Source organism: Aphis gossypii, chromosome 2 (assembly GCF_020184175.1).
Source record: "Aphis gossypii isolate Hap1 chromosome 2, ASM2018417v2, whole genome shotgun sequence".
Taxonomy (NCBI): domain Eukaryota; kingdom Metazoa; phylum Arthropoda; class Insecta; order Hemiptera; family Aphididae; genus Aphis; species Aphis gossypii.
In genome coordinates, this window is record NC_065531.1 from 26,175,097 (window position 1) to 26,193,217 (window position 18,121).

At 27.0% G+C, this 18,121-nt stretch overlaps 2 protein-coding genes across 3 annotated transcripts; one reads left to right on the forward strand and one right to left on the reverse strand.

Annotated features, from left to right (window-relative positions):
• The first annotated feature begins 5,205 nt into the window (after positions 1 to 5,205).
• LOC114123289 (protein toll-like) lies at positions 5,206 to 12,614 on the forward strand. The gene is made up of 4 exons (XM_027986204.2): positions 5,206 to 6,186; positions 7,618 to 9,631; positions 11,397 to 11,555; positions 11,627 to 12,614. The coding sequence occupies exons 1-4, from the start codon at positions 6,110 to 6,112 to the stop codon at positions 12,362 to 12,364; spliced, it is 2,988 nt and encodes a 995-aa protein (XP_027842005.1). The 5' UTR covers positions 5,206 to 6,109; the 3' UTR covers positions 12,365 to 12,614.
• Positions 12,615 to 13,125: 511 nt separating this feature from the next.
• LOC114123297 (uncharacterized) lies at positions 13,126 to 17,295 on the reverse strand. Of its 2 annotated transcripts, XM_027986215.2 has the most exons (4): positions 16,914 to 17,290; positions 15,975 to 16,374; positions 15,629 to 15,898; positions 13,130 to 14,242 (listed from the first exon to the last, which is right to left on the reverse strand). In XM_027986215.2, the coding sequence occupies exons 3-4, from the start codon at positions 15,882 to 15,884 to the stop codon at positions 13,425 to 13,427; spliced, it is 1,074 nt and encodes a 357-aa protein (XP_027842016.1). In that variant the 5' UTR covers positions 15,885 to 15,898; positions 15,975 to 16,374; positions 16,914 to 17,290; the 3' UTR covers positions 13,130 to 13,424. The 2 variants fall into 2 exon arrangements, with proteins under 2 accessions (XP_027842017.1, XP_027842016.1); XM_027986216.2 differs by lacking the exon at positions 15,975 to 16,374 and having other exon boundaries at positions 13,126 to 14,242; positions 16,914 to 17,295.
• Between the last annotated feature and the right edge of the window lie 826 nt (positions 17,296 to 18,121).

The window sequence follows — 18,121 nt, forward strand, 5'->3', positions numbered from 1 at the left end:
TGCATTGCTTTTATATTTATTTTCTAAAACATAATATTTGAACGTTATTATTATTTAATATTTATGATTCCTATTTATATATCTCTAATAGAAAATTAAGTAGTTTGGTAATTGTTTAATGAGTAGACAATACTGAAACTAATACTTGTTGTGAAAATATGTTCACTTTATAACTTATGAGTTTGATACTGAAACGCTAATTTATTTACTCTATTATAATCATTTATAATAAAATTTGTTATTTAAAGACAAAAAAAAATTTTTTAAATGTATTATTCTAATATTTGATAGTTATTTTAATAGTATTGTAAACATTTTATAATTTAGATTAAACTTCAATTTTTGAAATTTCATATTATAAACAATATGTTAAAATATTTAAACTTTTAACTATTTTTAGTAACATTTTAATATCTCTAATTTAGGTATCTAGGTATTATATAATAATTAGTGAAATAAGTTATAAGTTTCAATGAACTAGTTAAAATTGTATTGAAAATAATTGAAATCTATTAAATTTTAAATTAATAGGAATTATTTTTAACATTAATATATTTGTAGATTGTGTTTGGAATGTTTGGATACTTGTTTTTATAGTGTATACTAGTCTATACACAACTGAATTGACTTAAAATAAATGCTTTTAACATTAATATTATAATCAAAATTTTCAAACTTGTTTTTAATTTATGTTTACCAAACAATTTTGGTAAATTTTGAAATTAATTATACGTTTTTTTTTTTTTTTTTGTCAAACTCAACATTTAAAGTTTGACTGACACTGTACTTTTAGCAAAAAACACTCTCAAAACAAAACAAAAAAAGGGTGGTCAAGTGGGTAATGCTCTGCTATACAGTAGGTATTGAGTGGATCTCAGATATATAGTAGATCACTAAAATTAGTGTGTTAAATTTGAATCCAATAATAGGTATCATTGTATACGAAAAACGATTCCAAACGAAAATGACTTCTCAGTCTAGGACAACCGGGTGGTGAAAAAAGTGGTTTATATTTTAGTGACTTGAAATTAAATTGTGTACAGAAAATGTTAATTTAAACAACTGGTATATGTTTTAAGTTTCCGTGGTTAGTAATTTTTAACAATAACAAAAATTTTAAATTATAAATTATTTTATTGTGTATGATTGTTATTTTACATGTGCATATTTGATTTTTTAAAAATTTAAATTTTAAACAAATTTTTACATAATTGGCCAACGCTTAAGTTCTTTTGTAATTATTGTAAGCCAAACTTATGGAAAATCTTGTATTCAATTTTCAATTCTTAGCTACTTATACAACATTTTTTGTACATTTTTAGCTACAAAAGAATTTGCAATTTTTCGCAATTTTGGCATATTTTAGAAAAATTTGACTTAAAATGCTTATAACAAGATTATGACATGATTTTTGATTTTTTTAGAAATACAATAAGAACAACTTATAAGAAATCTTGTTTTTGGTCAATCATAATTTTTTTATCGACATTTAAAAAAAATCGAAAATTTCATTGTGTATAAAAAGCTCAAAAACAATAAAAATATTTTAAAAATTGAAAAATCAAATCATGTATAGATAACGCTAATATAAACATTTGGTGAAAAATTAAAGTATTTACAGTGATTCGTTTTTTATTTTTGAGTGACAACTTTATAAAAAAATCGATTCTGTCAAAAACTTATTTTACGTAAAAATTCTAGTTTTTCCGTCCCTTTTTTGTGGTTTTTCCCGATTTTTTTGAAAACTGCTGGAAAACTTCTTACTTTTAACCGTTATAAGGCACCAAGGATATTCAATTTCCCACTGAAAACAACCCCTGAAGTTTAATTGAAGCATTATGTCGACAAATTATGATATACACAGAAACAAAAAAACACATAATTATAAAACCAATACATTCATCACTCCGTTCAGAATCTAAAAACATACGATTAATGAGTATGTAACTCATATTAAGTTTATATATTATATTATCTAACTGAATAGTTATAGTTCTATTCTGTGGTTATATCTTTATTATTTGTGATTGATAACGAAAGATTTTTATATTCTTCAGCGGTGTGGGATTGTTTTGCAGGTTGAGAACTTGCTTCAGTCGATCCTGTTTTATCTACAACCTTTAAAAATATTATGATCAAGTTATTTTTATGTATCGTATATTGTTTTATATTTACCAGTAGCACGATCAGGATTAATGTTTTTTAGGAAGAATTTCTCTATAGCTCTATCTCATATATCACGAGTGGCAAACCTTTTGAAGACTATGTGCCAAAAATTACCTTATTTTTTTTCGAGCGTACCATGAAAAATATGTATATTATATTCAATATTTATCGATGAAATTCATGTTATTCCTTTTTAAGTTATGACCATACACAAAAATTGATTTTGTCAAAAACTGCGTTGAGTAAAAATCCCGTTTTTCCGTCACTTTTATTTTGTTTTTCCCAATTTTTTTGAAAATTACTGGAAACTTTTTTCAACCTTTATAATAATACACCAAGGATATTTACTCTACCATCGGAAACCACCCTTGAAGTTTTAAATTGAAGCATTATTTCGATAAGTTATGCTGTACATACAATGTACATAGTAATTTTTATGTATTTCTAATTACAAAATAACTTAAAATAAGAAAGAAAAATAGTCAAAATTTGGTTTACTGTAAAAATTCCCGTTTTTCCTTAATTTTTGGTTCATGTCTTCTGATTATACCTAAAAGAAATTTTTAGGAATTTTTAATTTCGACTTAAAATATTGTGTACTCATAAACAATACACACACATAAAAAACACACGTGTAAAATGAATATTTTTATCGATCTGTTCAGAATTTAAAACTTATCATTCAGCTTCTGAATTTATAATAAATAAAATATTATAGCATTTATTATTTTTATAGTTAATTAGAATGTATTTATTGTCAGTATCATTTAAATCTAACTAACAGAAAGCACATTTGCTGTAAACTCAACGTATTTTGGGTATCGTTTAAGTATTTATATTATATTTATCGGTTGTCATTCAAAATGTATAAGATTGATTAAAATGATGTCAGCGGACTTGTTTCCATTCTATGAACCACGCGTAACAGAAAATATACGTTAAACAAAACCAATCTTGTGTTGTTACTTGTTAATTTTAATATTACTATATTAGAGTGAATTGACTATTGACCTATTATTAAATTCAAAGATAAGAACATTATCTACGTCCGTACATACGTTGGCTTTTTGCGATATTTCAATTTATATGCAAGTTTTAAGTGGATATGTAAAAATTTACAATTTAAAAATGATCATTGTATTACAAAAAATTTAAATACCTTTAAAAATCAACGTATAAATAAATAATGTGGTCATGTGGATTATAATTGCTTATAGTTCTATTACATTTATACTGTTATCTAGGTAACCGTGATTTAATTCACTGTAATATAAATTTAACAGCACTATAAGATTGACTTTGTTGAACATAAATTTGTTATGTTGAACGTGAATCATAGATCAGAATACGAAAACAAAATATTTAAATGTGCTAATGTCTAATAACCTTAATTTAGGGTATAATCCATTAGTGGTAATTTTCTTTTTGATTTTTGTTAATACATTTTCTTATTGTTATTTTTTCTGTTTGGCATACATTTTTCAGACTCTCTACTTCCAAAGAAAAAGTTTGAAATTGCACTTATGGACAAACAATAAATCTATAAATGTAAATATATATACACTGTTTTCCCTAAGAGTTACTCTATGAATACCATTAAATATTTTATGTAATTTTAACTCATTTATTTAAATGGTTATTTGCACCCAGTGAAGATGTAAAACAAATTCTAAAAAAAACGTAATAAGGCACTAATAGGTAATGTTAGCATTTGAAATATTTTTTATTTAATACCTAAAACTATTTTTATCTTATCTTACAAATAAAATAAGATTATACTACGTAAATAAAGTGTTAAAAACAAATGATTAACTTGGTTATTCTTACATTTCAACTTACTCAAGTTCAACTTACTTGCCCACATTATATTCAACTTTATCAATCTTGTAATAATAAAAAAAACATTTAAAAGATTTTTTTTAAAAACCTATTAACCTAACAAATCTATAAAAAAAAAAAAAGAGCTGTCTTTTAAAAAATAAATGTAGTAGGTATACTGGTACCTATGTATTGCGTATGAATATTCCAAAAGAGTTGACAAAAGAAATTTGTAGAAATGTGTATTTTGATACTTTTTCGTTTTAACCTCCCGAAAACCAGAATTTCAATTTGATGTCATCTAACTGGCATTTTTTATGATCCCTCTTAGCGTGTACTTTGATATGGGTGACATGAATCTTATGAATCTATATGTATATACGTAAATAATACGTATTTAAATACTTTATAGAAATAGTATAAAACCATCCAGATACGGCCATACGGGATCCGCTCCGTTTTTTATGTCTTTAAACCACGAACTAAGATATCTTAGTTCATGCTTTAATCATTATCATTTAAACAATTTCAAAAGCGAGGCCAATGCAGCTATCTCGGACTTGTATAATCGTACATTCTATTATATTATATTAATATACAAATATCAGGGGACAACGAGAACACTGAGAATTCGTGGTTTACGTGGTGGTTATATGGTTCACGATGGAGTAGCGGCAGATCGTAAGTGGTAATATTGTCGCCAATAAATGTTGCAACGTGGAGCTCATGCATAATTAATAATGTTGGATACATTATTCCCAGAAAAAAATGTGCCAAATTACAATATTATAATATATCGATATGTACGTTGTAACAGTGTAGTGCTGTATGACCTTAAAGTAAAATATGTATATTGGCTGTAACCTACAGGCTGCAATCGTTGCTATCGTTCATAAATAAATAATAAATAACAATAATATTATAATACCTATATCACACAATAGTATTATATATTTTTTATGATAAAAAATTATATATTTTATGGTAACGTGTATACTATCGGACCGGGCTAAATATAGCACACAATATGTAGTAGCACAACACATTACACAATAATATAATATAATATTATATTGTTCGTTATCGAATAGACATAGAAAAAAAAAAATGACCGACGACGGAAAGCATTTTGCGCGCAGATTACGAGCGTTAGGCATTCTCCCACTGCACCGCCACACCGGACGTGATAAATTCTGCAAATTTTCATCGCCATTTATATACGAAAATTAAATGCTCGGTTTTTGTGGACCTGTGTCTGGACGGTCCGCTCGCCGCGTTCTCGCTCGGTGGCGTAATAGCGCGCGTGCAATAATAACAAAAATTATTATTATATGATAATAATATTTGTTGCGATCTTACGTCGCGATACGACCAATATTGTATACGAACACGGAACGCGTGTTGTGACTGTAACCATTATCGCCTCGTGTTGTTATATTATTTATGGTCGAAACCGGTTGTGCTTCAGAGGGGATCGCGGATTCGAGGCGGCGTGCGCGAAAGGCCTCGCCGCTGCACTGGGTTTTCAGAAATTTCCACCACTACCGTCGAATGCCGACGACGACAACTGAATAATATTATTATTACCTACCTACCTACAACAGGCGCGGAATAGAATAGCGACGATTCACTATTGACGAAATATTTCACGCGTAGTCGTAATACAGTAATACCCGACAGTCATTGTGTCGCTCGCGCGTCCGCACACGGTCCGCGTCCGAGTAAAATCGTATCGTCCTTAAATATCGCCAGTACCCACCTGTTGTGTAAATACCTGCGACGAATATTCAACTTTGCCGTTTACCTTACTTTTGTTGGTCGCTATTCGTACCTATTAGATATTTTGTCGAATCGCCGTGTCGTGTTGTTTCGTTTGAAGTCATCCGACGAACGCGTTTCCGATCTCTCAAGTTCTCAGACTGTCGACGACGACGACACGTAAAATTTACGGACGTGAAATTATTATTTACGATTTACTACGTTTGTGCGGTGCAAAACACGATTGTGTCGCGTCAGACGATGACGTTTCCGCCGTCACGCAATTTATTGTCCCCGAGACCGGGTAGTCGGAGGATCCGGTTCACACCGAAAGCTCCGAAATCGCAGGGATGAACGCTCCTCAGCAATGCCAACCATGGCAATGTCCACGCAGAGTCTGTTGATGCACAGCGAATGCTGCATCACGATCCGCAGCCGGCCCAAGTAAGTTTCTCACGATGATATTTGATATTTATTATTATGTAATATTATGATAATATGTTAAATATTAGGTAATTATAAAATTTTAAAAATGTTGTTTTTTCATCGGTGTGTGTGTGGTGCGGTGTGGAGGGGGATGTTTCTGGAGATCCTGGAGCGCCACTGCAACCATGGTTGTATTTTTATCGCGATTTTTCTTTTTGAAAAATGTGTTTCTTATAAATATAGAGTAATTTTTATTCATTATTTTAGGAAAGGGCTAAATAATTATTTATGTTTTTTTTAAAAAATATATAAGGTATAGAATAGAAAGATGTTAAACCCTTTATCCCTTTTAAGTTTCAAGGTTAGTTAAAAGTTTAATAAAATAGAAAGATTAGTGGAACTATGACTAGTTAGACAATAAGTCTATAATCCTTATTATAGTGAGAAAAAGTTTACTTGTGTTAATATTTTAATGACAAATTAGTAATTAAATTAAACATTCACAGAAAATAATGTTCAAGCTCAAGCATATATACATAATGCAGAGAAAAATTGTTTTATTCAATAAATCAAATCTTAAAACAATAACTACTCTTATTATAAAATATGGAAGGTAAATACTTTCCTTACCTGAAATAAATCTTATGTAAATAATATTCTTCTGAGATAATTCAATCCAGGGTGCTAGTTGATCATTTATAAATAAAATTATAAATTATAATATAAACTTAACTACTAATTTCTAATTATGTTCAATAGTGTACTGTGTGCTATGTTTTTAATAACAAGATTGTGAAAACAAAGATTTTTGCTGTTTTGTAACAGCGCTAAATTTAATTAGCTATCTATAAAATTACCTTTGAATTCCTGAATGAACTATTAATATAGAAATTATTTTTTAAAATCATAATACCTATTAACATAATTCTTCTTAATCTTTGTAACTTTAATACCGAAGTATTGTTTAAATAAATAGATTTAAATACTATAAAATAATCATCTAAAACTCATTAGTATTCTCATAAGAAAAATCTATGAGAATAATTTTACAATTAACTTCATTGAGTTTAGCCATAATTTTCAATTACTATTACATTCAAAAAATATTATTTAGAGTGAGTTGGTAGAGAAATAATAATCTATTTACTAAACAATACTGTTATCTAAACGATTTATAAAAAAGCAACCTTTGATTTGTGTTCAATTTATATATAATTGAATTTGTATAATGTAGGTACTTATTTACTATAAATTAAATTGTATATTTTAAATGATCAATAATCCCGATAAAATATCAAGTATATCAAGGTTAATTAGAATTTTATAACTGTTCTTCATTGAATACTTTTTTTAGAAGTATTCATATTTAATTACTTACATAAAATTTACAATTTTTGCACTAAATTGTATTCTTAATTTTAAAGCTAAAACTCCATTTTATTTTTTCAGAATGAACTGGTTAATAAACATTATTATTCTTCAAGTGCTTCTTGGTCAAGTATTTTCAGACTTATTGTGTTTAAGTAGTGACAAATGCTCATGTAAGCATCATGTTTACAAAGATGAAATACAAGTGGAATGTGGCTTATCAACTGTGGAAGCCAATTTGATGGAATCCATAATTAAAGTTGAATGTAATTCAGATAAAATACATTGGGAACAGCATTTTGATCAAATCAATATTAGAGATTTACATTATGCCAATTGTTTATTATCAGATACAGGAATTCATCAAACCATCTCAACACTTGGCATTAATAAGGTTCAAAATATGAAACTAGTCTCTATGAGACTCAATGGTAGTCTAGAAAATGGTTATTTGTCGAATTTGGAGAGTGTAAAGACGTTAGATATTACTTTAACTAAATTAATATTAACCAATGGATCATTTGAGGGGACACCTAATCTAACAAAATTGTATCTCAGACATAACTACATTGAAGAAATACCTAATGGTGTATTCAAATCCCTTACTCTTTTAGAAATATTAGATTTAGGAGATAATAAGATAACCGAAATAAATAGTGATCTATTTTATGGTATTCCATTGAAAGGTTTGAATTTGGACTCAAATTATTTAACGACATTGAACTTAAATGTTCAGAGTCTAAAGCATTTGGATGTAGCCAATAATAGAATTACATCTATAACTGTTGGAAATCTCAGTAAACTTGTTGATATATCATTAAACAAGAATGTTTTAGTAACAATGCCAGACCAAACATTTAAAAACACTTCAATAGAGTCTATTAGATTCAGCTATGGTAGTTTTACTGCTCTACCTCATAGATTTTTAACTAACTTAGACAGATTACTTTATGTTTATCTCAGGTCTTTAAACATAGAAAAAATACCAGAAAATATGATTTGGAATTCTTCGAATATTATAGAATTGTCATTAGCTTCAAATCGGTTGAATGAACTGCCAGTGATGTTTTTTCGGGATGCTGGAAAAATGAAAATGTTAGATTTATCTAAAAATCAAATTGAAACTATCGACCATGAATTGCTGAGACCATTAATAAAGCTAGAGACTTTAGATTTATCCAATAATTTAATAGTTCAAATTAATAATTATGGCTTAAGGTACTTAAGAAACTTGAAGTACCTCAATTTAGAAAGAAATAAGATAATAAATTTTGGACGGGAAGCATTAAATGTCCCGAAATTAACAACATTGAAATTGGCTTATAACAAAATAAGTAGCCTGATCTCAAATTATGAATTCTCATTACATTATTTAGAGGAAATTGAAACTATTGATTTATCAAACAATTTTATAAATTGCATTGATCCTGGCTGGTTAAATTTAATTAAGTTAAATAATATTAATCTAGCAAGTAATAACTTCACTATACTTAGAATACAAGATATTCAATATATAAATGAAATTGTAAGAACTAATCTTAACAATAATCCATTAGAAGTAATTGATTTGTCAGACTTAGAAGTATTTGCTAGAGCACAATCACCACCAAACAATTTTTGGAATAATAGACGAATAAATCTGTCTAGTGATAAATTCATTTGTGATTGTCGTAATTATGAGTTTGCAAGATTCTTACATAACCAAATGCCAAAAGTAGTGTACAAGTATTTACAAATTGAACAAAAATTGATATGTAACGATGGTTTGCGTACAGAATTCTCAAATGTAAATATGGAAAGTTTAACATGCGACTGGGACATTTTTGAAGATGTAGATAAGACTGATTGTACAGAGTGCGAGTGTACTTACCGTCCTCATGACAAATCTGCCTTGATGAATTGTTCAAATAGAAATTTAACATTGGCACCAGAAATAATAATTTCAAGTAGAAATATTAATTATACAGAACTGAATTTAAGAAATAATTCTATCACCAAGTTGCCAAACTATGAAAAATTGAATATCAAAAAGTTAAATATTGGTTATAACAATTTAAACACTATTAACATAACGCAGTTACCCAAAAATCTTGTGGTAAGTTGATGAAATTAGTTCAATATTAAAACTATGAATTTACCTATATTTATATTGTTTTATATTCTGAGTGAAGAAAATTTAATTTTAACCTGTATATATAGTTTTGACTGTTATAATTTTTCTACTAATTGCATTTTTTCAATTACCTTAACTATTAATGGAAACTTTAACCCATTTATTTATATACCTTTAATTTAGATTTAAAAAATAATAATGATTCTAGAACAAGCATGTCTTACATACAGCCCATGGTCATCAGAATCATTAAAAAATTACTACAAATAAAGAAAAAAGATTTATTTTGTACCATAACTATATTATGGGTATACACATAATGTATTATGTACTTACCAAGCAACAATTGTTATATATTCAAATAAAATTTTTTTTTTTTTTTAATAAGTTAGGTATTTGTGTGGCCCCTATAATATTCTATTTTGACCCAATTGATACTTTACGTTTGACATGCCTAGTCTAGAAGTTCATTGACATTTTTGGTAGTTATTTATTTTAATATTAAACAGATATGAACATAATAATTTCAGGTTTAATATTTTAACAAATTATTTTCTCGTAATATTTTTTATCTAAAAATAAATAAACTTAAAATGTATTTAAAAAGTCTTTAGCCGTTGGTAGGACTTGAAACCTCTAGAATTTGAATCTTTGTCAGTTTTAAATCATTTATAAATCTATTTTATACTAAAATTAATTCAATTCCGTAAATCAGAGATATTCAAATTGTGCATAGTGAATCCAAGAGGCAAATATTTCTATAATATGTATAATATGCCCTAAAAGGATGTCCATATGTGTTGTGTTTAATCTAACCAATGTGCAACCCAACAGTTTTACAGTAATTCATTTTCTCTGTTATTTTGAAAATTAGAGTGAATTGACTTGGTGTTATATTTAAAAGTAAGATCATCTAAGGATTTTTTTGGTATTTTAATTTTTAAGTACTATGATTCATAGGCACAACTAGGATCAATTTTTTGGGGGGACTAGAACAAATGCAATGCGTGTATATTTTGTTTATGGAATGTGCACCATTAATAATATCTGAAATAATAATATTTAAGGGGGCTAGCCAAATATTTGGGGGGGGGGCTAAGACCCCCCCAAGCTCTCCCTCTATTTGCGCCTATGCTATGATTTTGTATAAAATTTACTGTTTTAAAATGGTCATTACTTGTTTTATAGTCAAAATATCAATAAAAATGTTTGAAATACCATTTATTATAATTTTCTCTTTAAGTTTTAAAATAGATCAGTTCATTCTTATTTTAAAAATAACAGCAAAATGAATTATTGTAAAATTAAAATGTGCTGTTTTATATTTATAAGATGGAGAAAAAATATGCAGATGTGACATCCTTTTAATGCAAATAGATATTGTTTTAATTTTGTAGAGTATATTTTACATTTTTTAAGAAGTATTATAACGCTCATTATAATTTAATAATTTTTTTTATACAATTTTAGTACTATAAACAATAAACATCACACCCTAATTATTATTTTTTAATAGTATGGTTACTTGGCACTTTAAAAAGTCTTATATGTAAGTACTATAGTATATGTAGGTATGTAGTCACTCTGAATTATTTAAAATACACCATGATAATTTCTTAAACACAATTTTCTACTTTAAAAATAAAGGTTACCTTAAAATGGACGATTGGGTATTAAGTTTTTAACATAATTTTTTTGCTATTTAAATTTTTATGATTAAATTTTATAGCCTATGTTTTTATTTTAGGAATTACACATGGAACATAATAATCTCACGATGATTAGTGAGACGAATTTGAACAATACATTACCCAATATAAACATCTTAACAATGAATAGTAATTCGTGGATATGTGATTGTGATGCTAAGAATACTATAAATTTTATTCATAAATATTCATCCAAGGTAAAACAATGAGCTTTTAACAACTATAAGTTATTATTTATATTATATATGTATATATTTTTTTTTAATAGATTTTTGATTTGGCTAATATCACCTGCTATCAATCAACAACTCTATTATATACTCTGACTGTAGAAGAAGTATGTTTAGAAAGATCAAATACTGCCACGATCATTATTGTATCTATGTTTTTAGCTGTATTTAGTTTAGTATTAGGTTTGTTATGGATTTTGTATAAAAATTACAAGACAAAAATCAAAATATGGCTGTATTCTCATAATATAACATGGCCAATATCTGAAGAATCTCTCGACCAAGATAAAAAGTATGATGCATTTATTAGTTTCTCTCACAAAGACGAAGAACTAGTTGCAAAGCATTTAGTGCCAGGTTTGGAAGGAGGTAATTCACCATTTAAACTTTGTCTTCACTACAGAGACTGGGTGGTTGGCGATTGGATTCCTGCTCAAATTGCTCGTTCAGTTGATGAATCTCGAAGAACTATTATTGTATTATCACAACATTTTTTGGACAGTGTTTGGGGTCGTACGGAGTTCAGGACAGCTTATTCTAGTGCTCTGAACGAACGGCGCAGTCGTATAATCGTCATACTTTATGGAGAAATGTCAACCAAAGATTTAGATCCAGAGTTAAAAGCTTATTTATCCATGAACACTTATATTAAATGGGGAGATTATTGGTTTTGGGAGAAATTGAGATATGCCCTTCCACATAGACCAGAAATGAAAAACAAAACTAGAACTAAGATTATAGTACCCGATAAATTAAATCCTACTTTGTTGACATGACATTTATTTTGTAACTGAATACATGTTTTAATTGTAATATAAATGTAATAATATCTAAATACATTTTTCAATATGTATATTTTAAGACAGTTAAGTATTTAGTAATAAGTTTTATTTTTTATTTTTGTTAGACAATTATATGTTTATGTTAATGTTTATTAGTTATAATTGAACACAAATGTAAAAATAATAAATTTTTTTTATTTTAAATGAAAAATGTTATAAATACTGTGTTACCAATAATTTTATTGTATCAAATATGTTCAAAATATTCATATTTATTGTTAGTTATAATTTACATAAAAATTAATAAATTTTAACATGTACTGTAACATTTGGGATAATTTTTTTACTTAAACCCAAGCTCAATAGTTAATTAGTTATTACCATAATTTCATAAAATAAATCAATTATCAATTGAACAAGACAGGAGGAGATGAGTATCAAAAAAGTATGAAAGATGAACTAATCCTTCAAAAAAATTAAATTATTAAAATATTAGTACTGATGTTATTCTTTTATTTTTATAGCTAAAAAGTTAAAACTAAAATATGTCAGAAGAATAAATAATTAAATTAAAGATGTATTAATAGTATATAAAAATAAACAATCATTCATAATAGTTATTTAATAGAGAAATAGTAAAAAATTGTTTTATACACTTCGCTTAATATAAAATTAAAATTAAATAATAAAATAACAAAAAAAAAAAAAATCATATATTTGAAATTGTATATAACAAAGCTTTTGTATAGTCTTTTTTTAATTATAATCTCACTTATTCTTTAAATAAACTGATATAAACATTTAAATCTTAAAACATATAACATTTTATAAACTTGAATAAACACGAACGAAATTGTCCTAAATTATTAATTAATAGTTGTATACTTGTAACAAAATCTAAAAGAATAAAATGTAAAAAATATCAAGTAAATATAGTTATTTTAATTTAAAATTTTTAATTTGCTCTATTATAATAAAAGAAACAATAAATTAAACAAATAATATTTAAAAATATATATATATTAAAATAATGTTAACAATGAATTCTATGTTATCACTGATGTTTATTAAATTTATTAATTCTATTTTTATTACTTAATGGACATCTACTAATAGTATGTGCTTTAGTCCCAGTTGCCTTACAATGTGGACATGTGTACCTTGATAAGAATGGACACTTCACATTCCCTAGTTCATCTTTAACAAAATGTGTTCTATAAACTGATTCTTCTTCACCATTGTTTTTACAAAAAGCACAATGTTGATTATTTGGTAGAAACGGAGCATCAGGCAGCTTAATTGATATTTTTTTAGATGGCGGAATTCTAATAGATTTAATAGATTCTTTTTTAGATTCTTCAATAATATTGTATTCAGGCTTTTCAGATTGTTTTTGTTTTATAGGTTTGGAATATTTTATGATTTCCGCATATGAAACAGTCTTTTCATCAATAGTAGTATCAGATCTAGAACTATCAGAGTCAATGCTGCCATTTTTGGTATCATCAACCTCTATGACATGTATTTTATTATTATTCTCTTCTGGTGATTTTTGTAAATCATTATTTTTAGACATTACTTTTATAGGTGTAATAGGCTCTTCAAAATCTAATGGCGAACTAGATGCTGAAAATGATTCGACAGAACTAGGTGTTGGTACTAGTATGGTGACTAATTTATTGGGTAATTGAACTTTAAGAGTATTATTATTTGTTAAATCCCTCTGATTGTTATTATAATTGTAATTGACACTATGGACAAACGTATTTTGTGAATGTATTGGTCGTAATACTGAACGATTAGTCCATGGAACTGTAGATTCATTGAAAGATGGCTCTGAACATAGTTCACCAAAATCAAACCAACGAGATTCTGTTAATTTAGATATAAAATATTAGTGTATTTATTATATTATTATAAAATATATATTAATTTAAACTATAATAATTGTTCAGTACATAAAGAGTTATCTAGTCTCAACATAAATGAATGATAATTTATTTGATTGATAGCTCTAGAATATATAATATAAGAAAATATTAAGTTATAATTAGGGTTGCCAAATTTTGAAATCTTCAAACTGGGACATACTATTTATTGAACTATTGCTTTGATGTAAATATTTTATGAAAATAAATATATCCTATGTTTATTTAATATTTTAGAACAATTATTGATACATCATACAATGTACAATATTATTCTATGTTTTATTATTAAATAATACAACTCTTTTTTCTCCAAGCTTTAATTAACTAAGACCAAGATATATTTTTAAAACCAAAGCATACATTAATGGTACAGAGCTTTAAGAGCAGCTGATGATTAATTTAATATTTTTAGTGTTAGACAAAAACACAAGTAGATAATTAACCATTATTATTTATTGTCTGAGATTGAAGTAAGTTTAAAATAAGAACACTGATTTTCTTTTAAATTTATTTTTATTTAACTCAAAAATTATAAAAACTTATTCATAACAAAAATGATTACAATTTATTCTTTATCACTTCGTTCAATCCAGTACAACATTTCATTTTTTAATTTAATGAAACTGTTGGGCAATTTTTAATTTCAGTTAGTCATTCAAAAAAAAACTTAGTTTATTTTGAAAAGTTCATAATATCACTAATATTAATTAATAAATTAGTGGTAATGGATTTTTAGTGAGAATAATATATTCACCTTTGGCAATATTAAAACAATTATGCTGACTGTCTAATATTTTATTTTATCTTATTAAAACACAATAAACCCTTGTTTGTAAATAGTATAATGTACAAATAAATATAAATCGATAGATAACATACTTACAAAATTAGAGTCTTTAAACATAATATCTATACAATACTTTGAAATATTACTGCAAAATAGGGTGTGACTTTAAAACCCCGATGAACCCCCTTCGGTTCATCCTATTGTACAATAGTATTTTGTATAATTTAAAAATTGTAGTGAAATTTTTAGTGCTCAGTTAGTTCAATAATAATGTAGTCTTTTAACATTTATTGTTTAGTGTTAATAGCTTGTTCAACAACACTAGAAATTTGGTTCCTTCAATTATCGTCGTCTATCAAAATAGGTCAGGTACCTAATCTACCTACGTATTTGTTTAATGAGCGAATAACGCAAAGAACGCGATCAAACAATAGATCCGTTCGTGCAAAGTAAACAACGACCGTCGGGGACAGAGGGAACAAAATCCACTTGCTAATACTTATATGCGAATATTAATCGTCTGGCAATAATAATACTCACGGTAATAGTTCACGTGCATTTCTGCGATGTTCATTACGTCGTCGTAGAACGACGAGCTCGTACACATGTTTGGGAAACGTTTCGAGTAGTAAAACGTCATTTTGCGCGAGTTGCCGGACCGCTCGGCGGCGTTCTCTCTGGAAACTCTGTTGAGGAAACGGAACGGAAACTTTTGCAAGAGTACGGCTGCCCTGTCGAACATCTTTTGCTGGTACGATGACCCGTCGTCAAACATCATTCCGTCGTGAAGGATCATGGTGCGCGCGAACGCTGTGCACAATAAATATTATATTATCCTGGGAACGGCCGGGTACGATAATGATTATTATTAAAAATATATTATTACTGTATTATTCTTTAATATTGCAGTCAAACAATCGCATTATTTTACGTTATCGCAGTCGATCGTTTCAGCGGCGCAACGCGAAAAACATTATAAAATACAACAAAACTATAGCCGACATCGATATACACATAAAAATATTCATAAATATATATATATTGAATATATTGAATATGCCTGAAATAATTTAATGGGTTTTATAACATGACAAATCGCGTTCGCCGCTCAAAGTGAACAGCTTTTGGTAATGGTACACATGTCGCTTCGAATCAAATGTCGAATTGCCCGCAAGACAGATGTCAGTATGTTTACGTTAGATAATCGTGCTATTTTCGTGCCAGGGAAAAATGTGGGAAATCCCTCATCCGTTATCAGACATCGGTCTTGTGTTTATTTCGTCCGCCTATGGTAAACTGTGTATATTTTATTGCTATCAGTGTCGCGCGCTATCACGTTATCACGCCGTAATAAAATTATATTTTCAATTTTCCATAATATTTCATAATTCATAGCATTATTATTCCCTGATTGTTGATGTTAATATAATTATAGGTATTAGAATTTATAGTTAATGGGCTAAAACGGCACTAAAACTCATAGTTTATGCTAATTAAATTACTATATAAATATATATACAGTTATGTTGTATTATAATATTGAATATTCCCTGCTATTAACTCACGTCTCATATTTACAGTTAATTTATTATATATATTTATGTACAGGATTAAAATATTAAAATATAAATGTAATAATTAAATATAAATTGATAATTGAAGTTTGATTGTCTGAAATATTAAAGTTACGTATTCCCTGTAACGTCTGGACCACGATTTAAGATACTGTCTTAAATTGTGGTCTGGACGCAGCTTCTTTGCTTCAACCTCATTCAAATGCTACAGGGAATACGTTATAGTAAGTTTTACCTTCATATTATATTACCCTTCCAATACTACTAGGTATGTGTTCATCCAAGTCGATCATTTAAATTAAATTCAGCTTAATAATTTTGCTTTTCAAACAACAACTGTTCTATGTTATTGAGCAGTTCCTTATCGTTTTAAAATGCTTTAAATGTTCCTAAAGCATTCTTTGTCAATTTGGACTTGCAACTGGATTTTGGAGTAAAATATACAATCCTTGAAGTTTGATTTTATTGAGTCAATATAAATTTGGTTTGATTTTAAGAAAATCTTTATATTATAAACTTAGAAATATTTATTAGGGTATGTTTTTTATGAAATGAAAAATCGAGATATTATTTTTCCAAAATATGTATTAAATATTTAACATATATCAATATAGTTTTCATTCAACATTAATTTTTAATATTAAAACTATACAAAAATTAGATAAGTACAGAATAAAAAAAAACAAACGAATAAGAACAACTAGACACTAGTTACTCTAGCTAGTGCTAGATTGTAAAAGAGATATAAAAAATCATTATCTATCTTATCTTATTTATTACGACGTTGTCTACTACGATTTATATATTGAACATATTTCTTAGAGAATAAATTAAATAGTAAATACTTATAATGATTACCTCTTATTTATAATATGTCTGTGAATAAAAAGTATTTTTAAAAAATACGAATTATTATGTACTTTTAAGTAAAATATTTATATCTAATTTATAAAATATACATTTACTTTAAATGTCCAAATGTATTAAGTAAAATTTAATGTTTTGGTTTTATATTGTACTAAGTAGGTACTTAGAGTTTTAGGCTTTAGTTAGGGTGTTATCGTTATGAATTTTGAAGCATGTTTTATACAATACAAATATCTAGGTATTTAAATAAAAATTTTTAATTTCAATACCGTAACCTTTAGTGAAAACAGTAAAGTAAATCTTGATAATAATTTGGAAAGCTAAAAGTATAAAAGTAAAAAATGTCTAGTATTTTTTGTTAAAAATTCAGAAAAATGAAAAATAATTTAGAAAAATCAGGAACTTTTCCATGCAAAATCATTTTTTTATTTTGTTGTTATCAAAAACGAATAGGTAACCATGGTTATTTAAAAATTTCTAATAATATACATAATAGCGTATTGTAGACAAGATATCATTTTCAAAATATTTTGACTGCGCTTATATTATTGACATTTAAAATTTTGAGCAAATTGGATATTTACGTATAGCA

Excerpts from the sequence above, each read along its gene's own strand:
- LOC114123289 (XM_027986204.2), top strand. The coding sequence starts at position 6,110 with ATGCCAACCATGGCAATGTCCACGCAGAGTCTGTTGATGCACAGCGAA. Across the intron at positions 9,632-11,396 it reads AGTTACCCAAAAATCTTGTG|GAATTACACATGGAACATAA; the intron begins GTAAGTTGATGA and ends TTTTTATTTTAG. Across the intron at positions 11,556-11,626 it reads TTCATAAATATTCATCCAAG|ATTTTTGATTTGGCTAATAT; the intron begins GTAAAACAATGA and ends TTTTTTTAATAG.
- LOC114123297 (XM_027986216.2), bottom strand. The coding sequence starts at position 15,884 with ATGATCCTTCACGACGGAATGATGTTTGACGACGGGTCATCGTACCAG. Across the intron at positions 14,243-15,628 it reads AATGCACGTGAACTATTACC|AATCTCGTTGGTTTGATTTT; the intron begins GTGAGTATTATT and ends CTAAATTAACAG.